This window comes from Piliocolobus tephrosceles, chromosome 12, assembly GCF_002776525.5.
Source record: "Piliocolobus tephrosceles isolate RC106 chromosome 12, ASM277652v3, whole genome shotgun sequence".
Classification (NCBI taxonomy): Eukaryota; Metazoa; Chordata; class Mammalia; order Primates; family Cercopithecidae; genus Piliocolobus; species Piliocolobus tephrosceles.
This window is the reverse complement of record NC_045445.1, coordinates 115683832-115696327: the sequence shown is the minus strand read 5'-3', so window position 1 is coordinate 115696327 and position 12496 is coordinate 115683832. Positions and strand designations below refer to the sequence as shown.

General features: G+C 34.8%; 1 protein-coding gene across 1 annotated transcript in view; it reads right to left on the bottom strand.

Annotated features, from left to right (window-relative positions):
• The window catches only part of DMD (dystrophin), a 2292995-nt gene that overhangs the window by 1282147 nt on the left and 998352 nt on the right, over positions 1–12496 (bottom strand). Inside the window, 3 exon segments of the mRNA XM_026451980.1 lie at positions 6296–6466; positions 8118–8246; positions 8557–8736. Coding sequence (XP_026307765.1) covers positions 6296–6466; positions 8118–8246; positions 8557–8736 — 480 coding nt within the window.

The window sequence follows — 12496 nt, the reverse complement described above, 5'->3', positions numbered from 1 at the left end:
CTGAAGTTTAGGAGAGCCACAATAATTAAAATACTGTTTAGCTATTTTCCAGATATAGAACCATATTTTAAGACAGATTAGGCCCAATCATGTGGTTCTTTTATTTGATGTATTCTACATTACATGGGAAAGTCACTGACTCTCTCATAGCCTCCTATAAACTCATGAAACTCTCTCATCCAAAGAATGATTACTTTTATATCTTCTGACACTGATTGGAAGTAAAAAACAAAACTTGATAATTTATAATTATTACAGCAATTAAACAATGAATATTTATTTGATGCCCAACTGTCCAAATTTCATACTACAGTTGTAATACATATATATGTATAGAAACTGCTACATGAATAGTGATTTTCAAGGCCCATATGGAAATTAAAGAACATATGCTACATATATCCTATACCAAATAAGTCTTAGTAAAGGATCAAAGTCAGAGAGAAAATAAGGTCACTTTTTTCTGGTTAGTATCAATTTCAGAATAAATAATTTAACATTTCAGCTCCTTAGAACAGTGAAGTATATCTAAATCTCTAGAAAAATACAATCTAAGCAAATTTTATGTATAAATTACGTAGTATTTTATAACAAGTAAAATAATTGCCTTTATTAATAGGACATACCTAAAGTTTGTTTAGTCAAAATTATTCTGCAGCTAAGTATTACAACAATAAAAATATAACTTGATGCATATTTTATTATTGAAATTTATTATTTTTTTTTATTTTTGAGATGGAGTCTCACTCTGTCAGCCAGGCTGGGGTGCAGTGTCGTGATCTCAGCTCACTGCAACCTCCGTCTCCTGGGTTCAAGCAATTTCCCTCCTCAGCCTCCCGATTAGCAGGGATTACAAGGCACCCACCACCACGCCCGGCTATTTTTGTATTTTTAGTAGAGAGGGGGCTTTGCCATGTTGGCCACTTTGGTCCTGAACTCCTGACTTCAGGTGATCTGCCTGCCTTGGCCTCCCAAAGTGTTGGGATTACAAGCGTGAGCCACCACACCAGGCCTATTATTGGAATTTATATGCAGGCTTTCCTACTCAGAGTTAAATTCTGAGTCACTTTTGAGTTCATTATCTTCTTGGGTCTCATAGGTTTATGCTGAATTGTTACCTCCTCTGTGTTGCTGGAGTGGCTGCTAAATTCACTTACCAGGCACTCACTCTCAATCTAGTATCCATGAACACATCTTGCCCTACCATTAAACAGTAAGCTCCTTGAATCCATCGTATCTTACCTAGCAATAGATCCCCCACACTAGTAAACACTGTTATCAGAAAATAATATATGGTTAGTGAGAATTCATCCTGATTAATCCCTTTTCTCAAGTCTTCTCTCATTAGTGCTTTTAGATATAGCTCAACTAGCCTCACTCCCAAATTGCTGACTCCCTTTCTCCAACTTGACTTCTAGAGGAATGGAAAGGGGTACAACTGTCATAATCAATATGAAAAACTAATCAGTTTATTTTTGTCTTCCCATGCTCCTTCCTATACTTCTGTCTCCTATCACCTTATTTTCCTGATGGTATCCCCTTGCCCTCAGCCATGCCACTGTGCTCAGATGCCCTAAAACAGAGACAGTTGAGACAGGGAGTCTCTCCTCATTGATTTTATCAATTTTACTCAGGGTTCTAATACTATCTCTGATTCACTGTTATAATTCTGATCCTCCCCAATAAAACTGCCATTTCCTCACATCGATTTCACATAGATGAGGAAAAAATACGCTTTTTTCAAAGTCATCAGATACTCTTAGGTAACCTCGATAAAATGGAAATAGGCAGCATCTTTATGTATTTTAAGGGGCATATTTGGGACAAACAGAACTCCCTAGTACATCTTAAATTCATCCACCCGATTATCTTTAAGGCTGGTCCTTGCCATAAAAATAGCAAAGACACGATTTTCTGACTCCAGTCGATTACAGCAGAGACCATGGGAAATCAGCTATTCTTTCATTTTTTTCCATTAGTTTTTGTCTCAACCCTCCAAATTTGGCCATTCAAGTCTAATATACATAACGATGGAAATAACTATTGATATTATTTTTTTAACCATTTCATATCTATACACTGATTAATAGATTTTAAATATATGTTTTTACTTATGTTACATCATTTGATCCTCATTACAATCTTTAGATTAAAATAAAACAGGCATCATCTCCCTAATTTTGTAGCTAGAAATGAGGCTCTGAGAGGTAAAGGGGCACATTCAAAATCACCAAGTAGTAATGTGTTCAGCTAGTACTCAAAGCAGGTCTTGTGGCTTCAAGTTAAGTACTTTTTGCTCGCACCATACTGCTCCTCATTGAGGGCCAAAATTAACATTACAGAGAGTTGCACTGGGACAATCAAGTCCTCAGCCAATCTGAATTGAGGATCCCTTCACTCATTGCTTTCTGGGCTTTGGAATTCCTTGTCATGAACAGTCCTTGCAGGAGACATGGGAGTATACCTTTGTATTCTTCACCAAATGGTAAATCTAATGTCAGTGAATTTTCAGGGTAAGTTATTTCTCTATTCAAGGGCCCTTTATAGTTACGTTCTAAAGGTTATACTGAAATTAGTCATTACAATGAGTCTATGATCTACTCGTGTTCAATCCCAATCTACTTTATTATAATTTTTATCACCATAGTTTTTTCTTCCAGGTTACTCTTCCATGAAACTCAGACATAGACTCAACCATAAAAAAGTCACATTCTGGCCGGGCGCGGTGGCTCAAGCCTGTAATCCCAGCACTTTGGGAGGCCGAGACGGGCGAATCACGAGGTCAAGAGATCAAGACCATCCTGGCTAATATGGTGAAATCCCGTCTCTACTAAAAAATACAAAAAAGTAGCCGGGCGAGGTGGTGGGCGCCTGTAGTCCCAGCTACTTGGGAGGCTGAGGCAGGAGAATGGCGTAAACCCAGGAGGCGGAGCTTGCAGTGAGCTGAGATCATGCCACTGCACTCCAACCTGGGCGACAGGGCAAGACTCCGTCTCAAAAAAAAAAAAAAAAAAAAAAAAGGTCATATTCTAACCTAATATTATCTGTATAACCCCTACTATAAAGAAGCTTGATTTTGAGATCAAAGGCTACCCCCTAAAACTTCCAGCACTTTCAGCACTTCTCTACTCTAAAAGTAAACACACACAAGACATTAAATGTTTTAAATGCCTTATTGTCATCAACAAAAGATTACTGAATAGTCAAATTTTAGAACAAGCAGGAATTTATGAACTAATCTAATCTAGAAATTTAAAACCATGTTCTATGAGCATAACTTAAACTTCCTGAATTCAGTCATAGGAAGGAGAAAGAGAAAATGGCAGATATTCCCCCCATCTAGTAACTATTATTTTCCAATTTATTAATTTTATTTTAAATATTATTTTAATATTAATATTATTTAAATTTAATAATATTTTATTTTAACTAATAGTATTTTGGGCAGGATAGTTTTGCTTTTAAAAATTGTTAATCTATTTTAACTTCCTCACCTTACAAACAATGAAATGGATATGTGGAGAAATCACATGTTCTGGCTACTACTGAAAAAGTTAGGCCTAAAATGCAATCTTCTATATCCATTGTTTTCTCTGCTGAGATTACCACCTTCTAAATCTATTGTTCTCTCTGCTGAGATTATCTCACCATTATTTGAACATCCTCATGAAGATGAATTAGTGTTAAAGATATTTTATGATTATACTAAGTATTCATTTCTGTTTGTAAACATATATTTCTTAAGCAAGGATCTTTACACCCTTGGTTCTTCTCACCACAATCTCTAGCACAATGGAAGCTCAATTCCATTAGCTGATGCAATGAATATTTAAGCAAAGTGTCAGATATGCTTTATTCCTGTGTTTTTCATTTCATCATGATAATAGAGCATAATTATCTCTTCAGAACCCTAAAATGGGGTCAGTATTACACTCAGTTGCCTTTAACTAATTTAGATAAAAAAGAATACTTTGAAAAGTACACGTGATTATTTTGTTAATTAATACATAATTGAAAATATTGGGCCGGGCACAGTGGTTCATGCTTATAATCCCAGCACTTTGGGAGGCTGAGGCGGGTGGATCACTTGAGGTCAGGAGTTTGAGACCAGCCTGGCCAACATGGTGAAACCCCGTCTCTACTAAAACTACAAAAATTACCCAGGTGTCGTGGCTCCTGCCTGTAATCCCAGCTACTTGGGACGCTGAGGCAGGAGAATCATTTGATCCCAGAAGGCGGAGGCTGCAGTGAGCTGCGGTTATGCCACTGTACTCCAGCCTGGGCAACAGAGAGAGTCTCCACCTCAGAAAATAATAATAATAAATGAATATTCATTTGAAATTTCTTATGCCTTGCGCTGGTAGGGAAAATGAAGTAAGTTCATCGAGTGGCTCACTTTATGCATGATTTCCAGAAGTACACTTACAAATTCATGCAGAATGTGAAATGAAAACTCACAAACTTGTATTGGCTGGGTCTGTCACGTCTATGGTGGAGAGCAAATGCTACCCATTTTTTAATATCTGTGAATCACAATCTTGTAACACAATTTATCCAAAGATAATACCTTGTTTTCTCTTAAATATTCTATAGCTTAGTGATTTATTAAAATGTGCGTGTGTGTGTCTACATCTTAGTAATGAAGTAGTATCATTTTTTAATGATTGAAATAAGGCTCAGTTGATTATTTAGTTATTACATAAGCCACTGATATCTTCATAAATAAAAAAACAATCGTCTTTGTAAGTAACAGTAAATTCTTTCAAAACTATACTCTGATCAATTTTAAGAGCCTGTCACATTTTTTTGCAGGTGATAATGACTGACTCAAATATATATATTTGTGACAGTTAACTACTTAGTTCTCTCATGCTGTCTATCTCCATATGCAGAGAATATAGCCTTTTAAAAGTCAACTGTATAAGGTCTCTATGTGTAGAGAGAGAGAGAGAGAGAGTGCAAGAGAACTAAGTAGTTAACTATTAAAAATAATTTGCAATGAACTAAGGTAAACTAACAACTTTTTTGTTTGGGAAGGCGAATTTTGAAGGGTAACTGTGTCTCATGCACATAAACTAAACTACTTAGAATTTATCGTATCACATTTCATTTATTTTGAAAACTGCTTTAAATATGTACTATTATATAACATGATGGTACACTGTAATGCTTTAGAAAGTGTAGCAATTGTGAAACCATGCTATTACTGGTTGCTTATATCTATCAAAATATTTTTGAACATGTTCTTCTATTTTTCCAGGAATCAACACTTACCTGACATATTACATCATATTTTCTCATAAATACTCCAATGTTTTCTCATTTCAGATTATTTCTAACAATTATCTATACACCTAAATACATATATTGATTTTATAACTTTTTATATTTGAAAGCATATCACATATATTAAAAATATATCAAACTACAGTACATAAATTTCTAGGTAATTACTTGCATTTCAAATCTTCCCAAAGAGTTGAAATTCTTTAACACTGTATTTATACATTTTTGCAAACTACTTACTAACTAAGACTTTGTCTTCATCAAATCATACAAATCTAAAGTCTATCATGCAAAAGTTCCATATTCCCTGGTTCTTCTTAAACAGTATAGAAATAGGCATATAAAATTACAAAAATTAGGATATATAAGCTTTGCAATGATTTGTTTTCATGGCTTGATCATTTCATTATAGCCTTATGAATTTTGTCACAGTGTCTGCAACTAGCAAAAGCAAGTTAAATATACACACTTGCACAATCAGTAAAGAGGTACAAACACGCTAGATCATGCAGAAGATATACAAGGCTCATTTTGGATGTTTGATCCACATGACATGCAAGCAATATTGTATCAGTAGTGCTTTTGGCAAAATTTATCGGTAGGGCTTTCTTTTGATGGATGACTTGTGTGCTTTTGGTTTTATTTATTTATTGTTTTGGCCTTCAGCATGCTATTTGTTGTTTTTTTCTGTAGGTGACCCCTGAAAGTACGTATGTTAAACTGCAGTGTAGAATGCAGTTCTAGAATATCTGTGGCAGAAAAACATGAAAGAGAGAGAGACAGAGACAGAGACAGAGAGAGAGACAGACAGACAGAGAGACAGAGAGAGAGAGAGAGACGGTTTTATCTCCCATTATAGTCAGTGGTAAAATTTCCTTAAATACATTTTGGCCTTCACTTTCCTTTTGAAAACCTTGCTATGGGGTCTACTCGCCCCTTTGAGAGTACTGCACAACCTTCGCAAGAGATCATTTAGCACTAGTTTCCACCTTGGAGTAGATCTTCCTACCTTTCCAGTCTTAATTCTGTGGGAAATGGCTGCAAATCGATGGTTGAGCTCTGAGATTTGGGGCTCTACCAATTTCCTGCAGTGGTCACCGCGGTTTGCCATCAAGTTTGCTGCTTGGTCACGTGTAGAGTCCACTTTTGGGCGTATGTCATTCAGTTCTGCCTTTAAACGCTATATTCCATGAGCAAGAGATAGGACTTGAAGTTAGTAATTAATGAAAGTCAAGATAGGAATAGAGAGTGAAACAGAGCGAGTGAGCCAGAGAGAGTGAGAAAGAGAGAGAGAAAAAGTAAGAAAATGAGAGCAAGCACATGCAGAAAATAGAAAGGGAGATAAAACCACGATTTCCATAAAACAGGAGTAAAATGAAAATACATGTGATTTCAGAAAAATAGATCACTGTCCTTAAGTTTGATGCATGTCTATTTAAAATGTTTATTTAGTCTGAGGAAGGACAGGGATGTTTTCTTATGTTTTGCAACTATCATAATGTATTCTATTTAGTCTTATTTTATTATATTGTTACTGAATTTAATAGTTGTGGAATAAACTAAGTATGTGCTCAGGAGGGCAGGTAGCTGAAGAACACTTTTCTATTCCTTCCTGGTACTTTCAAGTTCCTCTTTGTTTATTACATTGAGTGTCATAAGAAAAAATGTGATTTTCTAACACATACAAATTTTGTGTCACATACAGAGGTACTGAGGAATGTTCTTCCTGACCTGCCGGGTCACAGACGTTGTAAGTTAAATAACTCAGACCCTATTATTCAAAAAGCTTTGAAGGAATTTCACCATAAGATGACATCTCTGACTATATATCAAGGGACAATGAAGAGCACAATACAGATCCACTTCAAAATAAGCTTCACACAATAGCATAAATGTGTTTTGGAGATAACCTGGAATGCATTTATAGTTTTTCATTAAAATATATTGTAATCTGTGGAAAAATATGAAAATATCAGAGGCATAAAAATGAACTGCATAGAAAGAAACTTTTTTGAGTTTTCTTTAAATAGTAAGCAACTAATCAATAAATTTATCAAACATTTCAGCAAAACAAAATACAAAAATTTATTTAAAAGAGAGCTGTTAAAATTCAACTCTACCTATTTAATTGGGAAAGGAGACATCATCAAATAGAAACAATGTAGTATCAATAAGGTATATGTGCATATTATACCTCTCATACCCTTTTATCAGAATCATTTTTTAAACAAAAGATGATTAAGTTATCCTTGAAAAAGAAGACAGGGCTTCCTAACAATCAGTTTTGATACTAAAACAAGGAACCCAAAGCCTTGTTTACATGTAGTTAAAAATGAAAACCTCAGTTTTACATAAGCCCAACATTAAGACTAATTACCAAGATTTGGATATGGCTCAGACCAAAACAAACAAACAAACAAACAAACAAACAAAAAACAGCTGATTGGATTTCAGGTGTTGATTCAGATGGGTTGAATGAATGATGGTGTCAGATTGTTCTTTGTGTTAGACACAAGAATGTAGTACCACCATTGACATACGCAGAAATTTGCAATATGGTTTCAAAATAAATCTTGGAATCTCTTTCTGAACGGAGTTTACATTGGGTATAATTAACCGAGTGATGGATATGAACAGATACCCAGATTACAGAACTCTTCAAAATCATTAATTTCCATTCAAAGGGGGAAGAAAGGAAAAAGGGAAAGATAAAAGAAGGAAGAAAGGATTGTTTTACTCTTATTAAGACGTCCTTAGTATCTTTTAGGACAAACACAATTGAAGTAATTGTTGTACAATTTGAACATTACTTTTCATATTTTATTTGCTACCTTAAGCACGTCTTCTTTTTGCTGGGGTTTCTTTTTCTCTGATTCATCCAAAAGGGTGTCAGCCTGAATGATCCACTTGGTGATGTGGTCCACATTCTGGTCAAAAGTTTCCATGTGTTTCTGGTATTCCTTAATTGTACAGAGATATACCATGGCATTATTGGTTAGACAATATTCTTAAAGAATTTTTCCTATGTTCTAAAATTTTAAAAAGACAGCAATATAGTTTCATTCAGATTAGTTTTGAGTGGTATTTTTATATAGAATATTGCTGAAATATAAATAAAAATATATTAAAATATTTGTTATAGATATTGAATTAAGAGCCAGCATATATGTGGACTTGAGAAATTTTCAAACATGAAATTATTACTGGTCACTTATATATATTTTTCTCATGACAGAGAAGGGTGTAAAAGCTTCGAGCCTTTTCTCTTACCAACAAAAGATTTAACCACTCTTCTGCTCTTGAGGTGACAGCTATCCAGTTACTATTCAGAAGACTGAGTTTATCTTCCACCAATGTCTCCTTCTTGCCCAAAACTGTTTTCAAGGCCTCTCCTACCTCTGTGATACTCTTCAGGTGCACCTTCTGTTTCTCAATCTCTTTTTGAGTAGCCTGTGAAAAGGATAGCATTGACCTTCAAGTAATATATTGCAGTCTTAAGATTTAATGCTTATGAAATGGCTTTCTCTATGATTACTATGATTTTGCAAGGTTTTAAACCTGTAACTATGTATTAATGAATTATGAAAACCATACCCTATATATTGCAGCTTCATTATTGGGTAACTATGAACATATATATGTACATAAGCATAATTCATGTCTTATTTTTCATTATACATATTTAATGAACATATTTTTCAACTAAATATACTTATATTTACTTAATTTGTTCATGTAGTGGCTAAAGGCAGACATTTGAAAACCCATCCACAAATAAGAAACTGCCTTTAGAAAATTCTGCAGTATGATGCTACTGTATTTCTGCAGCAGGGATTTTTTAGGCTTTTAGTGCCATGGATCTCTTTGGCATCTGTTGAAGCTTAAAAACCCTTTCTCATAATAATGCTTTTAAAAGCATAAAACAAAATGCACAGGATTTTAAATGCAAACAATTATACTGAAATATGCAAAACATTTTAAAAATATCTGTGATGTAGTAATACATGTTTTATTTCCTAATATGTTAATTAACAAGATCTAGCATCTGGTCTTTAGGATAATTTCAATGTAGTGATGATGAACATAACGGGTATTTTTAAGTATATACAATGTCTGGAACATATTATAAAAGTATCTATCATTTCTATTAGTGACAAAGTCATGGGTATTTCTATTGCTGGAGTTTGTTGCTCACATCTTTAATTGAAAAAATGCTTACTTTTGGTTTTAGGTGAATAAAAATAAAGATGTAGTTTTCCCCCAATCCAAGTTCACAGACCTTAATTCTATCCACATGCCCTAGACTAAAATCTCCTAAGAGAATACCACTATTTCCTAAGAGGTGATTTATACAACTTGAAAACAATCACATTTAACATGAAAAAATATATAGAGTATTGATGGAAAAAGTGATCTTAGTACAAATGCTTACTACCTGCTCTGCATAAAGCCCCTTTCCTGGTACATAGCATGGCTGACAACATGGCCACTCTGCATTCCACTGCGTCTGTGCCTGGTTCCTTCCCCACCTGTCTAGTTAGCCAGCTGTTGGACATTCACAGAGAGCTGAGCCAGAGCCCAACAGTCCCTTTCTCCTTTCTCAATAAGGTTAACAGATACAGAGACTATGATTGGCACTCGAGTTGAAAAGCTATTTGCGAGTAGAGCTGATGTCTTAATCACAGAAAGCCAAAGCAAAACAAAATCATGGAGAAACAGCAATAACAGGAAAGTGGAGGAAGCCCAGCTACAAATAATCAATTAATAAACACACAAGGAGCAACTCTGTGAGGCCAGCCCATATCTAATTTCTTAAAAAAAAATTACAGTACGAGATTAAGAAATTAGGTATAGGCTGGTCTCACAGAATCGCTCTCAACATGTCTTTTCTGTCTTTATAATATACCAAAGTAGTCCCGTGGCTGTCTTTCTGCCACACCATCAGGTCCTGGTGCACTCAAAATCACTTCTCATGCTTTTTGTTTTGGTTTTACCTTTGGCATCAGATAAACAGGGGAAATAAACGAGGAAACAATACAAAATTTTTTATGCAAGACAGAATCACTGTTTTTCAATCCTAAGATATTGTTTCATGTTGCATTTTTTTCAATACAAACATGCCTGAAATTAAGGTACTTAATGCCAAATGAACGCGACAGCTATCATGCATGGGGTTCTTCATATGTAGGTGCTGTTTGTTGCACATGGGTGAGCTTAGCCATTCATATAAGCAATGTCTTCATTTATCAATCATAAGTGTTGCCTGAGCTCCTATTATATGCCAGTTACTACTGTAGCAGAATCATATGTAATTCTCCTCAATATATTTTGGTAGATTATTAGAAGTATCTCATTTGGGTAGACACAGCCTCTTTAGAGCTTGACTTTAGAGTAGACACAGACTACATTTTATCCCTTTTAATACTTTGTCTTCACCCATTTTGTAGTATACAACCTGTATAACCATAGATGTTAGCCACTGTTACTAGGCACTGCGGGATAAAATGCTAGAGAAGTCCCCGTCCTTCAAAAACTTATATTCAAGTATGAGTTTGTCAAAGAGATGGACATATATGCAAATGAGAATTATCTACTTACTATATTCCAGTCTAGTGGCATGTCACTGCAGTTAATTTATTCACAATGGTAACACTTCACAAAGTTGAAGCTTAATTTATATTTGGATTACTATCTCTTAATATGTCTTCATAAAGATGACACTATATTTTAGCATCAATGTAAAAAGTTATTGTGTACGTAGATTTTTGTTTCTTCCATGACAAGCAATGCAATTAAAGGCAATGGAATTTTCCAAAACTCAGAAGAGATCAGAAAAGTTTTGAACTTAGGGGATAATGTTGCAGGTAGTTCCTGGCTCACAAAAACTATTATGGACCAACATCTGGCCAAATTCTTTCAGTTAATTTAAATAATGTCCAGTGTTCAACTGATGGGAGCAAAATAGGAAAAGTGGACTAATTAATAGTGTCTTCTTAAGTTCCACAAAATTATAAATTAAAACTAAAAGATGTTAAAGTTATCACCATGATGAACTTGTATTTGAAAAAAGCAGTGATATTATGGTGGTTTATAAATGCTAATGGTCAAAAGTGATTCATAGGAAAATTTACACTCCGTAAAAAAAAAAGAGACCTAGAGTTAAACCTTTATGTATGCTATTCAACAATAAACCAGTATTCAATCATTTGTATGAGTGCTGTTTTGGGTTAGGAAAAAAAATTGTGTTAATTTAGTAGGTTTGAAAGTTTTCCCTTTAAATGTGTTTTTAATCCAAGGTACGACTTAAGAAATAAGACTTAAATAAGACTTAGCCTTTAAATACTATGCTGAACTTGCCTTCTGAAGATCTCAAATAGTAATTGACCAATGTATATCAGGTGTCTAACATCTAGTCTGTACTGTGCTGTTCACTGCCAGAGATGAGGAAGGAGGTAATCTTTGCAAATCTCACTTTAATCATGCCTACAGTGTAGCTGCAGAGGAAAATTTAAATGTAATAAAAAAAATGATATCATACTAGAAAAAAATCACATTTTTTTGGAAACAGATGAGCCATGGCTGGAATAAGCATGAATGACAAGGGAGAGGTGACACTTGAAGGTGAAGTGTGCCATAAAGCATGGAATGGTTTGGATTGACTAAAGACAAAGTATGAAGCAACCAGAAGGTATGAAAGTTGGAATAAAAGACTGCTATAGAGGAAGAGGGAATCCTTATTGTAAACTAAAAGAATACATTTGATGAGGTTGCTGAGGAACCATTTTCTCTGGCTCTAATAGTTTTCCATAACAGAAGAATGTCTGCATCTTCAGATGTATGGAGAACCAACCTAGAGCTACCACCTTGGCCATTCCCTTTATACCTATACTCATTCCTCTCAAAGGGAGCTACGTATTTATAGGGTTGGCAAGATGGAAAAAAACCAGCTGAACATATATGGCATTTCTGCCTTTTCAAAAGCATCCAATTCTCAGCATACATGCCTTCTTTTGCCTTGTGAGGTGAGAGGTGGAGAGGGTTCTGGAAAATCTACTCTTCTGAAGGAGCAAGTTCAAATTCAATGACTAAATTCACTAAATCTTAACTCAGACACTTTGGGTTTTTCAATCATGTAGTAATGTGATAGCTGCTTGGATCGATTTTAAGTCTGAAGAAAAAGCAAGATTGTGTACACTCAGTTTTTATTTGA